The sequence below is a fragment of the Etheostoma cragini genome, chromosome 3 (assembly GCF_013103735.1).
Source record: "Etheostoma cragini isolate CJK2018 chromosome 3, CSU_Ecrag_1.0, whole genome shotgun sequence".
NCBI classification, from domain to species: Eukaryota; Metazoa; Chordata; class Actinopteri; order Perciformes; family Percidae; genus Etheostoma; species Etheostoma cragini.
Genome location: NC_048409.1, coordinates 19,820,228 through 19,839,429, shown reverse-complemented (window position 1 = coordinate 19,839,429; position 19,202 = coordinate 19,820,228). Strand labels below are relative to the sequence as shown.

Sequence of the window (19,202 nt, the reverse complement as noted above, 5' to 3'; positions counted from 1 at the left end):
CACTGCACAAGCATATTAGTTACATGTGGGCCATTTATAGGTGCAGATAAGGCCATGTGTGCAGGCATGATTTACAGCCAAGACTCAGGCACTTGTGTTGTGGCTAGATGAAAGACAATGCAACATCAAATGAAAGGAGCTTTATAATAATGAAAGTGTTCCATTTAAAACAGTTTGTATTACAGACTCAGAATAAAAAAATAAAACAAAGCCCATTTTTTGAAGGAGCAAGGTCAATAGATCTAACATTAAAAAAAGGATGGTGCCCTATTCCCGTAAAACCAGTGCTGGTGGAATCTTTAGCTGAAAATTGTTCTTTTTTTTTGCAAAGTACCTGAAGATTTCTCAGAGCACCATTTCCATAATTTTTGCATAACAAAAAAAAAAAAACTTGCCAATATTCTAAATCAGTTTTTTTCATAAATACATGTTTCTTTTTTCGTCTTCCAAAATGACTCATGTCTTTTTTTCCTTGCTCTCGTCAATACAGCTCAAAATATTTTCAACATATCTGTGAGGAAAAGCTCACATGAATGAAGTGTACAATTTTTAAAAACACCTTAAAAGTAAACAAAAATGGCTCTAAGGCATAAGTTATCAAATCTTCAAATTGGTAAGATCATGAGTTATCAAACCTGAGTACACATGTGAATTTTTCAACATAATTTCATGATCATCTTTTTTTTTTTAGTAAGCTGTCCACAAATTTTTGAAGAGCCAAAGTCCTTACAGAAATCCCTTCTGTCTCAGTACCGTCGCCATCTATTATCCTGGTAGTTACGGTTGCTACCCTTGTTGTCATGTCTGTTGCCACCTCTGCTCTCATGGTGACGGTTGCCACTCCTGTTCTGATGGTGATAGTTGTCCTGGCTGTGTTGCTGATGACGACCAGGAGCTGGCGCATCTGTGTAGCGCTGATTCCTGCCACCGCTGTTCATTTGGGACGGATGCCGGTAGGGGGCGTTATCGTGTTGCCTTGAGCCACTTCCGCCAGAATTTCCACCTGCAGGCGACTGCCTCTGCAGAGGCTTGGAAAAGCCGCCATTTATCTGCTCAAGCTGCTGCATGTCGAGCTGCCATATCATGTTGTTCATCTACGGATGAAGGAAAAGACAGGTAACATGACCCGTGTTTCGTGCGGTTTATCAAGATGTTTATATTCCTGTCAAATTATGCAGTGTGCACATTTGTTACAGAAGTTAACTGTCAACAGTTTAATTGAAAACAAGCAAAGAGCGGGTCTGAACATGTCACATATTAAAATAAAAACTGTAAATGCTATCCTGACTGTGCAGTGCCGTGTCGTTGTGAAAGAATAAAGAGCTTACCATGACGTGTTTCTGCAGATTATCGGGAGATGAAAAGGACCTGTGCATTTGGGGCGGAGGACTATATGGGGGAGAGCTGAACTGGACCGGGGTCCTGTAAGAGTTAAGCAAACCATTGTCAAATATGTTCATCATCAAAAAGCAAGAACAAGTCTGCATAGTGTCAGGTGCACATTATACATATTAACTAATCACTTCTGGAAAATCCATGTGGGATTTCACAACATTTGATTATTTAAATGACTTTTAGTTGAGGTTTTAATACATGCTTTGATCTTTTTCACCTCTATGGCATTTTTGAAAAAGTTAATTTGTTTGAACATTTAACCCTAAAAAAAGGAGATTTTTTTCATGTAAGGGTATATCACATTTAGTTCAAATGTTTAAGTTATTCTTTGGTTTTTGTTTTAAAGTGAGAAAGTCTGGGTTCAGATCAACGTTAACTGGCTAGCTCAATCATACTGTGTGATAAGGGTCCCTGGTGTTTCTGCAGGCCTGCTATCTTGTGGGTTTTTAATCTGCTTTAGTCAGTCACTAAAATAAAATGCATAACAAAGGTTTCAGCCCGCTCTATTATGTTTTAATCCAGGGAGTCAGTCACATAATTGTTAGAATTATAACAATATTCCCATTCTAATTGGGAATGATGGATACACGTCAAGGTATGCACATTTTAAAAGTACATTATCCAAGAAATATGTTAAGCATTTTTTTTTTTCTCCAGTCTAGTTCAACACATAATTGCAGTTATATAAATGAAGCACCACGAAATGCAAGACTTGAAAACAAAACCTATTTACATGACACTGGTCTGATACTGCCCAATTTAACTATTGGGCCTAAAAAAAAAAACTGTTGGTTGTCAGTTGAAGTCATGGTACGGTAGGGAATGTTTTATTATTTATTTTTTCCCCAGTGGCAGCAAGAGTGAAGTGCAGATGTGAGTTGTGCGTGCATCACTTTGCGACAATGACAGATTTCAAGCAGATCTGTTTTGCGGTTAGCCACAGAATGAGATCCACTACATAGCAGTAAATTATTATTTTGCACAAGGCATCACGTTTTCACGGCATGGTCCCTGACGTCCGTTCTAGATTAGAGGCTGAAGTAGCCTACAACTACCCGTATTCCAAAAACGGACCTACGTAATGAAGTGTGTTTACTGCTGGCTAAAAGTTAGCATCAAACACAACAAAGGCTGTCAGTTGAATTGCGTTTTGAGCCAGTGTCTTTCCTCAGATTTAAACATTTATGGCATAATGTGTCATACTGAAATTTGTGAAATCAATGAAATAAACTTCTCATTACATACAAATAACAGAAGATGGAAATAATTTCAAAAACCTTTTAGCTACCTATGATCGTTTGATTGCTAACCTTAGCTCAAAACGCCATTCAAGTGAGAGCCTTTGTGTTTCATTATTAGATTGTAGCCAGCAGTGAACAAACTTTGTTAAGTAGGTCCATTTTTATTCTGTATTGATATTACAGAAGTCTCTCGTTAGCATCTTGTATGCTACTTGTCGCAAAGTGACGCATGCGTGACTCAAATCTGCACCCGACTTACAACACTAGCAATCAAAGAATCATAGATAGCTAAAACATTTGTAGAACGTTAATATAAAATGCAGCTGAGAACCACCATAGTGAGAGCTGTATCTGCAAAGCTAGAGGGACACAAATGTCTATCCTACTTGAGGCAGGGAAGAGGCAGTAGCTGCTGTAATGCTACTGATGCTGATAGTGACCAGATTCTGGACAAACTGTCCATGAGACATTCTTACCTTTGGCCATGCGGATTTGGGGTATTTGCAGGACTTGTATTCTGCGAGTTCCCTGGACTGCTGCTATGACTGCTACCTATGATGGGGTAAAAGGGAACAAAATACAGTTTATTAGTAAAGGATAAATCAATGTGTCACATTGTGTGATGCATATCCAATAAAATACACATAAGGAGATTCAAAACTGGTTTCTAAAAAAAGATTAATTTCTGTTTGTTTACATCACTTCAATTTTATTGCTGCAAAATGGGATTGTCAAGCAGACAATGTGACCAACACATACAGTATATAAATAAAAGATCGATACTTCGCACCTGTCTATCGATACAGTATTGCTACTGAAAATATTGCGATATTACGACGTATCAATTTTTCCCCACGCCTACTATATGGAATGCCTGAATCTGTAAGATAAGCACACCCCCTTTATTTAAAAAATAAGACATTGAAAAGTTAAATAAATAAATGTGGCAATATGAAATAAAAGCCCCCTGAAATAAAATTAGTAACGTTGTGACTCACTTATGTTTAGCATTTATTGCATCATGTATTTATTATTACAGGACAGGCATATTTATTTATTTAGTCCTGAATATGGCATTCCATACTTCCAAAAATGAGTCTAGCTGTTTAACGAATTTGTTCCAAGAAACGTTAATGTTTGTCAAACAAGTGGTCAAAACAACTCACCTGATCTGAACTGTACATGAATAGTTCTCCCATGCAGCGATACCCCGTTGAGTAGCGACATGGCATACGGCACGGACACTTCATGTTTGTAAACGGCAAAACCAAACGTCTTCTGTTTCCCATCGGCGTCTTTTGGAATTTTAGTTTTGATGAGAGGTCCGGCCTGCAAAGACAAGCAACTAACGTTAGCGTTAATGAGTTACCCAAACAACTAGCTAAAGCTAACGCTACTGCCGTGAGTGAAAAATAGGACTAAGAATTTCTCTTGAAATTGTCCAAAGTGTGTGCACAACATAGTTACGTTAGCGTTATAACATTATAAAAAAAAGTCACATTTATTGGAAAAGAGCGTTCCACTCTGTAACTTAACATGTTTGGCCCATTTCAACTCTGTGACGCTGTCGACTTAGCATTAGCTATTTGCGTTATGCTATCCATACACTTGACAGTAGCTTGCTAGCTATGTCTAACGTTAACGACAACAGCACCTGTAAAAACAGTTCAAACAAAAGCTCCTCCGTCACTCTTGGATCCAAATTTCGTATGAAGAGCGTCCGGTCCGTTTCCTCCTCTATTCCCATTGTATTTGCGCAGATACAATCACTATCAAGCGATTTAAATGCTAGCTAATGTCTACCGTAAAAAACGCTCTACCCAATATAACCGGAAGGCCTGTCGTAAAGTGAAATGATGTTACCTTTTTTGCTTCCGTCGTAGTGAACAGGGCAACTTCACGACACAGAAGAAACGGTATGTCATATTAGTGTGCGGTTAAGCTATGCTGTAAATGTTATACCCTTACTTTGAGAATAACTCATTCGGTTAAGGTTATAAACTGCAACAGCAGGGATGAATGCAAATGTTTTTGCTAACAAAAGAGTTTTGTTTTCTTCGGTAGAAAATCCTCACATTTGAGAAGCTGGAGCCAAAGTCTGCAATTGTGTCTTGATAAGATGAACCAAACATGAATCATTCATCAAAACTGTTGCTGATTAGTTTTCTGACCATTGACTAATTGATTAATCAGTTAATTGATTTCGTTCTTCAGGCTACTTTCTTGTCTGCTTTTTCCATTTTCATTATGTTTTTTTTTCCTGAGAAAGAGAAGCAATCATGTTGTTGGCTAGATGTTTGTGTGTGAACCAAAATGTGTGGTTCATGTCTTGTTAAATGGCCAAAAAGTGGATTTTGTTTTGGATGATGTTAAAGCTTAATGCCAAACAGTTTAAATTGCTTGAATTACAAATCCACAGTTAGACTACAGGACTTGTCAATCAACATGATAAGTAAAGAACAGTGGTTTTCTGAGTAAGATAGGCTGCTCTTCCGGACACAAAAGGCCTTTTTTTAATTTTAATTTTTACAGCAGACATTTTGACTCGTCATAGCAGGAAAAGGACGGGTGTTGCAAATAACATTAGTGACTGACCAACTGTAGTTTCAGTTAGCCATGACAGCGGGTTGCCTACATCCCACGTCTCTTAATCCTCATGTTGTCTTTGGTCAAATTGACCCATTTTCCTATTTCAAAAAGAAGCTAATAATGTGCTGGCCTACAAAGACGAGTCAAACAATCCCACAAAGGGTAATGCAGGTTACATCATATATTCACGTGTTCCGTGGACTGTATAGTTTTCATTAATTGAATTCTTCTTTACATTTTGTTTTAATATCCTTGTTTATGGATAGCTCATATTTTGCACTGACTTCTGACTTTTAGTAAGGCTAGATGCAATTTTCCACCACCTTCTAACTTTGCGAATTTGTTATTCTTTTCTTCTCTTCTCCTCTCCTGTGGCTTTTTTTAGTTTTGTTGACTGCCTGGCTGTTGTACATAGATAAGGTTTTCTTTTTTTTTGTCCCCTGTGCCTCACATTGATTGGGTCAGTGACTCAGGTGACTCAAGTGCCACTGGTGGCATCATTGAGTGTGGAGGTCAAGCGAGCACCATGATAGCTTAGACTTCCAACCTAATCAGATGGGCCGCAGAGTCTGTCCTCTATATTAATTAGGTCAATTTAAACTAATGATTTTCTCCTTCATGCCTGTGAAATATCCCCACAGATTCTGGCCGGTTGAAGCTCAAGTAAGAGAAATGGGGAGGGCACTATGGGATGGCACATCAATCTGAAGACTCTCCTTTTTACCTTTCTTGCTGTTTAATTTATGAAAGATCAGAGAGGACTGCATGCTGTCGCAATTATGGAAGAATCTACACCTCGCAATCTCTCTGACATATTTATTCCATGCAAGGTGCTGTTTCCATCACTTATATTTCTCACGTAGCCATAAACACTGCAGTTTAATGCCAAAATCTTGGCTATGCACATGTCTTGTGGGACCTTTGCTGCCAAGCATAGTTGTTAACACTTGATGTATTGGCGCTTTCCCACAAAATGCTTATGATTTAAAATACTGCAAGGTTGCAATGGAAGCAGTAAAAAAAAAAAAAAAAAAGTGTAAACCATAAAACCACACCTGTGCACTATACTATTTGATGACTAAAGCACTTGAATCTATTTTGGGTCCCTACATTGCCATTACCCTATACATCTCCCTGATGTATTCTCTCCTCCCTTTTTATAACCATTGGAAGGAATTCAGAAGAGCACTATGAAAGTGCTGTTCAACAGGACAAAGTACACAGTGTGGAAATGGGGGAGAGGCGTAAGTGAATTGGAAGACAAAACAGGCAGACCTGCTGAATCTCTGAAACCCTCATTACTGCCCACAGAAACTGATTGAATACAACGCCATGTTTGTTTGCTTTGCCAAAAATATAAGGGCATTTTGCCTGTGGTTTCTAAAAAGACCTAGTTTAAAAAAAATCAATAAATCTCCTAACAATAACCATTTTATATACCACTCTGAAAATTGTATCCAGAGACTGAGGAGGCTGAAAAGTAGCAGTAGATGGCAGCATTGATCCAACGATACCGGTTATGCCAGAGTTGCGTTGTTGCATTAGTGGGGCTCCATCTCTGTGGGAATGGTTGCTATGTACTACAGAAGAAGAAGAAGAACAAACTGCTGGATTTAAAGAGTTTTTTATTCGGGGACAATAGTTGAAACGGATTGTCATAGGAATATTCTCTTCATGTTTCTCTTTTAGCTTGTAGCCCACTTTAAGGTTTTGCATAACATTAAAGGATTCTAATTGGCTTGTAAGGGGGGGTGGCATTGTTGTCCATGGAGTTTTTCTCTGGAAGATTTTTAATTTCTTAGTTTAAGCAGAGGGTTCCTGAGCCAAAGTCAGTGGACCACAGAACAGATTTACTATAGAAGCAAAAATCCTATGTATCAGGATTTTTTTGCAACAATTTTCAAAATTGATTCTTTTTCCCTAGAACCAGATGTTTTTTTAAACCTATTTCTTTTACCAATGATTCAACTAAATATTTTTGACTGCATCATATCCATTTCCAGCTAAACGGAGCAAAAGCAGAAAATGCAGAAAATGCTTGTACTTCTTTACTCATTAAATGTAATGTGCATTCTTTTTAGAGAACAATTAGTATGTATCATGGTATATTGTAGAATATACTCTAGAAGTGTAGTATTCACATTTTGTTTTTGTTAAAGAAGAAAATGAAATGGCAATAGTCAATACTATCAAATCACAATACTGAGCAGGTGCAATGCGAGTGTCTATACAGTTAATATCTTGTTTTCCAGACTTTGCAAATCTGATGTAGGCCTACTCTACCAGTTTCATTTCTAATTAATCAGTGGTTTGTATTATATATCATTAAAATATATATATTTAAATACTCATTATTTAAAATAACATGTGCATTCAGCTGTTCAACTTTAATGTACTGTAGAAAATCACAGAATTACCTCACTTTTACTTTATGATCCAAGACCTTGAAACACAGAGCACTGTGATGCCTTTTAATCCGTCTGGAAACAAGTAGTGCTCAAGCATGAAACCATTGTGCTAATTTATGGCAATTACAGGAACCCATCAGAGCTAAATATGACACAGCGGTATGCACTTCAGCTCGAAAAAACACTGCATCCTAACCTCTGCGTCATTAACACGAGTGCTGTTTTTTTTTGGATGCATGCACACAACTTTGCTGCATTGTTTTAATTAATGGAGGAAGAAAAAAGCATGACAAAATGGGAGCTTGCTTAAGGGCAACATAGTAGCCAGCAAGCGTTCTTTAAGGGGTGAAGTGACAGGGCTCGACCTCAGAAATAGGCCACCACCAGCCATCCCACCATGGTCAGATCAGGGTGAAATCTTATGGTGGTTTAGTGCTTCCACACAGGGCTTCTGTAATGAGGCTACACAAACACACACTGTATGCTCACTTCCAATTATGACCTCTGGCCTGAAGCGCTGGTGGGACTGTGCAAAGTGATTGACTGGTGGCTAGACACATCGTTCTCCTTCGCCAACATCCAACCTTGCTTTAGGCTCCAACCAATACACAACGCGTCCTTCTTCCGCTGCCCTTTCCTCTTGTTCATTCATATTCATAATTCATGTGGAATAAAGTGATTCGGGATCATTAAACGCACATGAATATTTGTTGGATGGAAGTTTAATTAAGCCATCCCTCTTTGGCAGCGTGATGTCACAGAGTGGCTTCCAATTCCGAGCATCCAGTGCACAGTTTAATGGCCTGTACCTTGCTACTCAGTGCTTATCCAGCAACAACCTCCACCAACCTGTCAGTTCCAGTGGCAATATGTGGATCAATCATACTTAATTCAACTGAGCAGGAGAACCACTTTTGTGGTGGATGTCATTTATTATTTAGGACTGCGGACTATACACATAGGCAGTTTACAACAATAGCTGTACTTAATGTAGGCTAGGTCCATGTACAAAATGCACATGATCTGTTATGTCTATGCCCTGTATGTAATTGGGAGTCTGAACAACTCTTAGATTACAGCATAGGTCTGAGTGTATTGCAGTAGGAGAAAAATAACAGTGCACACATTCAGTCACACACCCGAGTTAAGCATTACTCATCCTCTTCCCCAGCAGAATAATATTCATTAATTCCAATCAATCAGATTCTACAGGATTGCTTCAAATATTAAGTGTAGGACTTCAGGGAAATGTTCCGTCTTCACTCTGTAAGAGACATCTGATAAAGTGAGTCTCTCTCTCTCTCTTTCTCTCACACACAAACACAGAGACAGAGAGCTCATCACTGGCAGCATGCCACTCCATTTCAACACCCTCCTTAAACAAATGGATAAAAGGGGGTGAGGGGTGTCATAGGCGCTTTGTTTCCTTACAGTTTTCTCTTCCGTTTCAACATGCTTGTTATCTCAATATGGGCACTGCATGTTGCTACAGGCCTGACATGCTGTGACTTAATGTTAATATCTGTGACTCCCCTGTCTTGCGTCTTGTCTCCCTCTCTCAAACACACACATTAAGGGAGAGATCCATCCTGTTGCTGCAGTGCTGAGTAGCAGTATCAGAAAGAGGCGGAGAGAGAGGGAGATGTCTGGCATCAGCACCACACCACAAAACGGACTGCGGCAGGGCATCCCAACCCCTTTTTACTTTTCCATTACTTAACTCAAACAGCACAGCATAGTTCCCCCTAGAGACGGTGTCCAATGACTAATATTAACTTTCAGTATATGATTAAGCGCATGGAACCTGCATTTGTTGCAATAAAAAAAGAATAAGGGACATCTCTTTTATTCCCTCTGCTCTACCCCACTCTTCCCAGTACCTCTACCCCATTAACTGTTCCAAAAAGTGAGGTGTCAGCACATTTCAGGTGGCCAGGCTCACCCCTGATGCCTGCCTGTTGAGGAGCCGAATCATGCCCTTTGCCAAAGGTGCCATATGGAGGGTGTTTTTATAGCCAGAGAGTAGAGGCGAAATAGCTGTCCCAGAGGAATAATGAAGAAATGGATTCCCACAGTATAAAGCTCATCACAAGTCTCCAGTCCCTGGATATTTCATCTCCAACTCCTCTCCTATCTACTCCCCTTTCTGCTACTACTGCTTTAAAGCCTCAGTCACCTTCAGAGGGGGATAATGAGCTCTGCCAAAAAGAGGCATGCTTCTCCTTTTTTCTTTTCTTTTCTTCTTCTTCTTCTTCCAAACATACGCTTTTGCCTTTTCCCGCACTTCATTATATTCAACAGTGGAGTGTCCCAATATTCCTGCTGCTGAACAGAACATGCCCTCAGAGACAGTCAATATTGCAGCTTATAACCTATAACTTTGAGCTCAACCCCAGAAGAAGAATGTTTTCCCTTTGAAGATCCTCATCACTATGGTAATCTGCTGATCATAGGATGTTATGCCAGCTTGTGATGCAAATATTTGCTTTCCATCCAAAACCTGCATATTAGAAGTCTTTCTCTAATTTGCACTTCAATTCAGGCTAGCACTCTGACTACCGTCAATTAGGTAATTGCACTGAGGTAATGACAAGCATTGGATAAAGAACCCTGCATTCAGTAAGACCAGTATCTGTATTGTCAGTATATTAAAGAAATTGAAGAAGTGCTGTCAAACGATTAAAATATTTAATTGCAATAATGTCATAGGTAACTCATTAATCGCAAGCCCATTCTTATCTATTCTAAATGTCATTAATTTTTTTTTTTGTGCCATTTATTTATTTTCTCATTTTAATGCACTAATCATCATGGAAAAGTGGATCGGCTTGCTTTGTGCAAATGTTTTTTATTAAAAACAACACTGGCATGTAGCCTACTGTAGTGTTCAATTTACACGTAGCATTTTCACTTGGAGCAAATAAGGTGTCACACAATGTATCACTGTCCATCAATAATGACAAAAATACTTTGACGAGGGCGGGGAGAATTGGCATGAGCTGTGTGCTTGGCCATCAAGTGGTATTTTAGACTGGAAGTGCTGCAATGATAGCTCAGTTCACACCGACAAAACACACAGATCACTTTGGTCTTGTCAATGGAACATGTGTCAACTTTAAAATAGTAAACTTTCAATTCAGAATCCTATTGGCATCCACTTTCGACGTCTCGAGTTTGCCATCCACGTAACGTTACTACTCTTTGGCCGATGGTGTGGTGTTGTAGTTAGAAAAACTGCAACAGCATGTGAAAAAACTACAAAGTTTGCTAGGCCATAAAGAACGTTCATCTTGCGCTAAAAACTTTTCGTTAATGGCGTTAACTGACAACACTAGTTTTTAGTTGTATAGTTGATAAGGAAATTCATCCATTTAGACAAGATGGCACAGCTGTTCTGATATAGCAGTCCCTATCGATCAAATGGCACTTGAGAAGCCGGAATTTCATAATTCCACTGAACTGGTGGTATTATCATCCTTGTATGTTTATTCTGGTTTTAAAAAAAACTCATAAACCATGCATGACTGACACACAGTTAAGATGTTGTTAAAATACCCCAGGCTTGGGCTAGAATTGCCAACCCCTAAGAAGTCAATGATGCAAATGAAATAATGTAATTAGCCTTGGCCTTTAATTGAGAGGCTGCGAGAGTGTTTATGGAGAGAATAAGAAGGTCAAAATATTTTCAATTTGATGCTCATCATGGAGACTATATTAACTGCTTACAGTAGCTTTCTGGGACACTTGAATCAAATACGGGTCTTATTTTGGCATAAAACTGCAGTGCTACTGTAAAACCTTCAAATTCACAGTAAGCTATCTGGAGACCTCAGAGTTGTTTTTTTTTTCTCCTCACCCCAAGTCCCGGCCCTTTATCTTCACTGTCAGTGTAAAGCACATTACTTCAAACCCATGCAGGAGCTGCTCTAGGCTCAACTGTGTTCCTTACCGCAAAATAAAAAGAAAAGTTCAAAAGGAATTTGAAAGATCCGGCACGATGGGACCATGTCAAATACATTGAAGGCCGTTTCAGGGGTTTGGATCTGTCATTTGTCACATCTAATATTGTGTGGTCCCTCTATCCTTGGCTTGTGGGTTTCTCTGTACAAACGTTCAGCATTTGCCTTGACATTCAACTAATTTCTTTAAGTCAGAGTAGTAGGCGAGCTATGAAACTACCACAAAATGAGTTGAGAGGCAGATGTGTAGAATGTTGAAATCACTCTTCCATTGTCAAAGGTACACTGGTACACCACATCTCGTTTCAGTGACTCTGTGAGAAGTAGGCCTACATTATGTACTATATGTATTCCAGATGCACACATAGAATTACTTGCATATGATTGAACACTGATTTTCATTTTCTTTCACGCAAAGGCATTTTCCTATCATCAATGTAAATTACTGTTTATTAAATATCATGCCTTGAGTGACTGTGTTGGTGCCACAATTAAATAAGCTTTTAGATCTTTGCTTTTTTTTATGGCCATATTCAGAATCAATTCAGATTTCTTGGATGACCCTTGGTCTTCCAGGCCACCCATAGGGACATGCCTTGGAAACGGAAGACAAATGTCACCGAGGCAAAGAGAGTCCATGCTCATTTTCCCTCATTAATCTTTTAAAACAGTCTCTGGACCTCTCAATTTCAGGATCGGGTTGCATCAGCTATTTGTAAATCCATTGACAAATTTGTGTGTAAAGTGCTTCATACCTCTTTGTAACAAGTGCTTTACTATAAGGTTTTACCATTACATTTTAGTAATGTCTCAGGTAGTAAAATAGTTTACAGTTGCTACACTACAGAGTCACTTTCGCATCACAAGATCTAAGAAATGTTTTAGGGGGCCAAGGGAAATGTTAAACGCCACTGCCAATCCTTTGTAAATGTAGTTGTGATTTAGTTTTAAACATAGTTGGATACAAAGAGAAATGTGTTTCAGAATAAGTAATATTCATGCAGACTAGAATGATTATGCTTTAACCAATGATATAAGTGATTTAGTTCGATGAATTAGAATAATACTAATTTACTTATTTGAGGTAGCCTATATGGTTTTATTTTTAATAGACGTGTTTCTGTCCACATATGAGGAGGGATTTTACACGCACTGTGACAGAGATGGGACACTCCTGTGACATGTCCTTCTGCTTTCCATTTTCCCAGACCACATAATGCATGCAACAATACATCAGTTGGCTGCCCCAATAGATTAAAGGAAAGAACTGGGAATTTTCCATAAATAGCACTTGTATCAACACTGCCACCAGCTGCTTCATGCTCCACCCGGGGACATCATATTCCATCAATCTTTCAACCATTTATTGATGCAATGTCCACATAAATTTGTCTGACTGGTGTTGAAGCACTATAAAATATTCATTTTATATTTTATATCTGCTGTTCCTAGATCTGGGGGCAAGTTCTGTCCCTCTGGCAACAGAAAGCAGCAGTTCATACATTAACTAATAGATAATGCTGATGGAATACTGGATAGCAGGAAATATATTGTTGGCACTGAATCATATCCCATATATGCGCAGGATAGATTGGAAACAACTATGGCACTGGTTTATAGGAGGGACTGAATAATACAGTCATACATTCTATATCCATGATAAAACATGCATTCATACTACTGAAAGCTTCTTGAGACTGAATACCAGCTCATTCATGATGCTGTGTTAGCCAAAAGTCAGTGACGCCTCGGCTGCACATTTCCCTGCATTTAAGCGATGCCGTGCACCTTGTCACACCTCCGGGACTTTGAGCATCATTTGAGCCTGTTTCTGAAGCCTCCTATCTCCCTACTGTAGACACACAATTTGTAATCGTAGTAATGGCAATTAACTTTATTTGCACTTTTTAATATTGAGGGAGGCATTGGCTTCTAATTGTGGCCCTTGTAAGGTTGTATTGAAAAGGAAATAGATTTTCATATTCACACTTTGTTTTCTTCGAAGTGACAGCAATGTAACGGCAGTTGGATAAGGCACCAAGGTTACTCCGTGGTTTGATGCTTTCTATTTAAATTCTGTCAAAGTAAATAAATTATGCACATCAATCTGTGCAGCAAGTACAAGAAAAATGCTGTTAAGTGTAATTATAGCAGCAGATATAGATGGGAATCGGAGGGGTGATGCCGGTGTTCCATAAATCATATCTGTATATTGGATAGCCTTGAATGTGGCTCTAATAGCAACACATGCCTTCACTTTATGGCAGTGCATTCCAGTTTCGCAGCCAGGATATTGCGAGCACATCACTATGCTGGAGAATATGTAAAGAGTAGATTTATTGTTTTCTTTATTGTGTTTTACAAAGAGTCCGGGCAAAGTCATAAACTGCAGCATAAACATATATCAACTGACTGTGAGGTTGGGGAAAAGAAAAATATCCATGACTGGATGAGATTGTAATTCAACAGATTCTGAGATAAAGTGAGGTGATTTTTAATGAAAAAGGGCTAATCAAAAACCAATTCTCCCGTTATCTCTGGGTTCAGGAAAATATCATGTGTATCTGAGGCAGCTACAGTGTATTTCAAGAGGAGCAACAGCAGAATAAGCAGTTCAAACAATGATATATGACTTTAGTAGAGGGGGACGTGTGAGAGGGGGAAAAGGTTTGGACCATCAGTATTCTGGCAGCAATGCTTCCCCCTGCGATCCAAACCTCTGCTCCCAATGTTTTAATTTCATTGCAATGCAGGGACGACATTAGTGAGCTGTTTGGTGGGTCAAAGATCACCAACTCTGAGATCAATGTTGCTATCTACTACACAGCCCAGTGACTGAAATAACAGCAAGAGGACAGAATCATTGTTTAGCAGAGTGAAATAAATCTTGTTTTAAATTGAAATTACAAACAAATGGCTTTAAAATCTATTCAGTAAAATATAGAAACTTGTTTTTGTACCTTGTCAGGTAAACAGTATTTTTCTTCTTGAATATTCTTTTTTTGATATGTATCCTTGGTATATAAAAACATCTTTAACGTTTTCACCCTGCACAGCCTTACACTGGGGGAGGTCTGCTTATTATCTTTTTTTGTGATAATTTCCATCTGGCTAACGAGGGCTTATTTCCATTGTGGCCAGAGGCACACTTGTTTGCAATGTTGTATTTCATCACTTGGTTAAATGTTAATTGTGCTTTTCATATCTTTTGTGCTGAGTTAATGTCTCACTCAAAGGATTCCTCCCAGATTAGCTTTAAGGGTCTCGGCAGGTGTTGCAATTCCACTCGCGGTGCAAGGTTGTGTGCATAATTGTTTGTTTTAAAACCTTGTTTCTTCGCTTAACGAGCCGTCTGCTGGGTTTGGAAAAGTAAACGGGATTAACCTGCAGACTGTAAGTGCTACCACTTCTGTTGTCCAAGCACATGATTTTTTTCATCCCACATTGTAATCATTGCAATACAGGATCTCTGAAGCATCTGTGGTTTTACAACTTCATTTTGGTGCCTACATGCATCCATCCACCCCATTAAATCTTTGCTGTTTAACATAATCAATGAATTGCAATTTCAAAACCTCTCTGTCTGAGGACACTGTAATTACCCCTAAGTATTTCACTTACAGCCATATAAGCATATGCTAATCAAGAATGAGTGAGACGTGTGTGTCCCACAGCTTACACTGTGTACACGTTTAGAATAGAAACAGCATTTGACAGGGATGTGCAGTTGTTGGACACCCAGTCCATATATTATACTGTATACTACAAAGAGGTTCTGGAGATGTATAGATGCCTTCCGACCTCTATGCATAAGCTTAAGGGTGTGATATATTCACAAATGGATTCCAAGATTTAATTGCATCATGCTGATAGCAGGATTTCCATTTCATTTTATATGTTCTGTATGTATTCTTGACTGAAATTGATAGAAATTGTTACTGTGAATGGGGCACACAAATTTGCAATGGCTTGGGTTAGAATGTTTGGCAGTTTTATGACAACAGTTTTTAGACTACTCTTTCCATTATAATTAGAATTTTTGCTTTAGGGGCATCAATGAATTAGTTAAAAGGCTCATGCACTGAAGTAAGCGAGTGCATCAGCAAGTTTTTTTTTATTTATGCACCGCATCATTGGATTTCTGAATGTTTTCTTGGGTCACATGGTTTCCAGAGTGTTTTGTCGCAAGCTTAAAATCATTGCCGATTCACATATAAATGAATAGAGATGAACAGTTTTTTTGCAAATGTGTAACTGCATTTGAAAATAGCATAGTATTTCATAGTAGATCAATACTTAAAGTAGTAGGAAGTATTACGCAGTGTGTTTGAACAAAGGTGTACCAGTTCTTGGCTGCACAGAGGCTTTGGTCTTCTGAGATTGGTTAATAATAAAAATATAAAATAACACTACCCGTATCCTTTTTAAGTACTCTTTACAGGATTTCATAACATGCATTTTTGCTGGAAGTAATTACCTTTTATGAGAACACTTTATTCACCATGTAACTATATGCATTTAATATTTTTAGAGAAAATGTATTGACTGACCTGCACAATTATACAGTGACTGGCCATACAAGGGAAGCCTGTGCAAATAGAAGAAGCAGCAGAGAACTAAAGTAAAGGAAGGGAAGAGCAGAGACCGACAGGAGCAAGCAGGGAAGGAGTATTAAGAGAAGAGTTGCTCTGAGCATTGCCTAAGTCATGCTCAGGGCTGTGAGCATGTGACTGAGACAGTAAAATTACTGCAGTGGCAGCAGTTGGTAATTACCTTTTGTATCAGCAATATGTTGTCTGTGTTGCTCATTTCATTAGCTTTGCATCCACTCCTAATATACTGTATGGTAGGGGAAGCATTAATACCATCTCACGTTTTCTTTTTCCTTCATTATACCATCTCTGAAAAGAGTTAACAAGCTGTGAATGAAGAAAATTTGTTTTCTTCTTTTTAAAAAAAAATCCTGTCCCCAAGTCACATGCATCTGTAATAGTTTAATTATGTATATATGCAACGCTTAATGTAAGTTCTATAATATGTGTGTCTACAATGTAATCCATTAAATAGAACAAACTTTTTTTTAGCGCTGAATAGGTCCAAAAGCCTTTTGATATTTTTAAAACTGCGCTGTTCCCCCCCACACACACACACACACACACTCTCCCTTACGCATGGTGTATATGCAAGCAGACTCCTTTACTTTTTACAGTAAGACATGGTGGAAAATTTTGTTCAGACAACATGAACTCCCCTAGGACCTTCCTCTGGGGTAAGGTGTGCAGCTACTTGAAATTTGAGCAGGTTGGATAGCCACAAGCAAAATCCCACAGCAAGCAACAGCAGAGGAAAGTGCAAACTACTAACGCATGAATAAAAACATAAATGCAAATGCAGATGTGCATGCTTGCCTACGCACATACACAACCACAAATGCACACAAAAGTTCCAGTTGCATCTAAATTTAGAGGGTCAAGGGCACTGATAAGGGTATTCATCTGCTACACAGCCACACAGCAAAACAAGGGCACATGCTCCATTTGAATAGAAAGAGAGTTCAGTCTTTACTTGAAATGTGTGGTTAAATGACATCATATTTGATCATAGATGATGATGATTTGTAAGCTATAACCATAGATAACCAAGGCTATCTGAACAATTCCACACAAACCAAAATAAACCCCAAAAAAAACACTGAATTGAAGGGACCATCCGCTCAGCATGTTGTTAATGTGACGTCAACTCTATATCAAAAACAAAGATTTGATGTGGTCACAGCATGGTTTGCCTTTCAGTGACTTTAAAGGCCTTAGGATACACATGTAGAGGATAGAAATACTGTATATAAATATGTGGAGCATGTATGTGCAAATAAAACAATAATATTGTCTTCTTATACAGAGTTAAGCAAATGTTTTTTGGAAGTGAAATTATCACATTTACCCTGTAAAATTGACTTCAGAGCTCAGCACCAACTCAACAAATCAAGTGCAAATTAAACCTTCTGAAATTACACTAACATGCCAAAACAGTGACGACAACTCTCCCAATAAGATGAATATGTCAATCAAGCTAATTGAGAAATCCCTCAGTATCTTAGAAGCTTAAGTGTATACAGGAGTATATGGCATCCTCTTGAGCTGACTGCGAGAGGGAGAGAGTGTGGAAGGGGGCAAGGAGAGAGGAGGAGGAGGAGGGGTAGGGTGAAGTGGTGGAGTAGGTTTCCCCCTCATCATTTCTCTCTACCTGGCATAAATCATCCTCATCCACTAATGATCACGTCTGGAGCCTAGATTATGCAGTTTTACCATGGGGCATGGAAAAGATCATTCTTACAGACGTCTTCTAGCAAAGAAGAGTGAGATTTCATTCGGGCTTCAACGGGGCATGTCCTTTTAATTAATGGGGCTCGGCTGAGTTGGAGATGGTGCAGCTATTTAAAATGCTAAATGGTTTTTCAAATTTTCTCTTTCTTGCTCAACAGACCCCACTTCACACACACCTCTGAATGCTGTCAGACTCACTCTTGGTGGCAGCTGTGATTCATTTTGCCTGTGCTGAAAAGACAACTTTGTTGTTCTGCCACGGTGTGAAGCATGTGTGTGTGTGGCTGAGATAGAAGGTACAGCGCAGTGACGGATTGATAGATTGACGCCTGATGTCATTTGCAATCTGGTATTACCCCAGTGTTTTAACAGTTACGTGGACATAGAGTGGTAGTGTTCAGGGAGGATTGGAAGCCAAATCATAGCAGGAATTAGCATCCACATCAACCTGGTATCTGGTAAATTTGTCCTAAAGGAAGGCAAGGACAGTTCCTTTATGTAGGGCAGCGTCAGATGGAAGGTTAGAGAAATGGGGTGGTGACAAGACAATTCCATGTGGGACAAGGTTGCCTAACGTTGTTCAGGTAATACTTTGCCATCCTAAGCTAGCTAGCTAGCGCCAGCCTTAAAGCATGCTCATTTTTAACCTACTTTGTGTACTGCTGGACATACAGTAAATGAATGGTAAATTGTTGATTTAAAAAAATATATTATTTGGACAAGGGCAAAGAGGTTGAGGGGGAATCCTGGCTGCAATGCAGATAGTTTACCCTCACTAGCCCTCCACAACCACCAACCCTCCTTCCCTCCCTTCCTTCCCCAGCATGCACCGTCACCCTCTCACCCCTTCACCCCCCCCCCACCCACTGGTCCCTTGAGCTACCATTTGTGAATTCATCTCTGCCCTCACAGCCCTGCTCAGCTGTCACATCGCATCTTGCACAGGCAGACAGTCAACGATAACAGTGTTAGGGCTTTTCATATTCCGTACACCCAGTTTCCACCTCCCACTATACCAACGTGCAATGTTACCCACAGTCTCTCTTTACTGTTATAACTCTTAAAAGTCTCTGTCTATTCACCACTTCACCACAGCTGTGGTTGGGTGGCAGGGGCTTTTCCCCTTGCCTTTGCTTTCTGTTTTGGTTCCTCTATTTCTCTCTCTGAAAGGACTTGGATGTTTCTTTCAGGGGGATTTGAGGGACAATGCCTCCCCATGCCTCAGCCTCCCAAAATCGATCCACTAGTAAAAATCTTGGTGTTATTTTTTTTTTTTTTTTTTTTTTT

General features: G+C 39.1%; 1 protein-coding gene across 1 annotated transcript; it reads right to left on the bottom strand.

Moving 5' to 3' along the window:
- Positions 1-125: 125 nt before the first annotated feature.
- On the bottom strand, positions 126-4,548 carry rbm7 (RNA binding motif protein 7). The gene is made up of 5 exons (XM_034867691.1): positions 4,291-4,548; positions 3,803-3,965; positions 3,113-3,188; positions 1,329-1,422; positions 126-1,094 (listed from the first exon to the last, which is right to left on the bottom strand). Exons 1-5 carry the CDS (start codon positions 4,381-4,383, stop codon positions 747-749), a joined length of 774 nt encoding a protein of 257 aa, XP_034723582.1. The 5' UTR covers positions 4,384-4,548; the 3' UTR covers positions 126-746.
- Between the last annotated feature and the right edge of the window lie 14,654 nt (positions 4,549-19,202).

Coding starts and splice junctions, on each gene's coding strand:
- rbm7 (XM_034867691.1), bottom strand. CDS start 4,383: ATGGGAATAGAGGAGGAAACGGACCGGACGCTCTTCATACGAAATTTG. Junction 1,423..3,112: donor CCAAATCCGCATGGCCAAAG/GTAAGAATGTCT, acceptor TAACTCTTACAG/GACCCCGGTCCAGTTCAGCT. Junction 1,095..1,328: donor ATCTGCAGAAACACGTCATG/GTAAGCTCTTTA, acceptor CTTCATCCGTAG/ATGAACAACATGATATGGCA.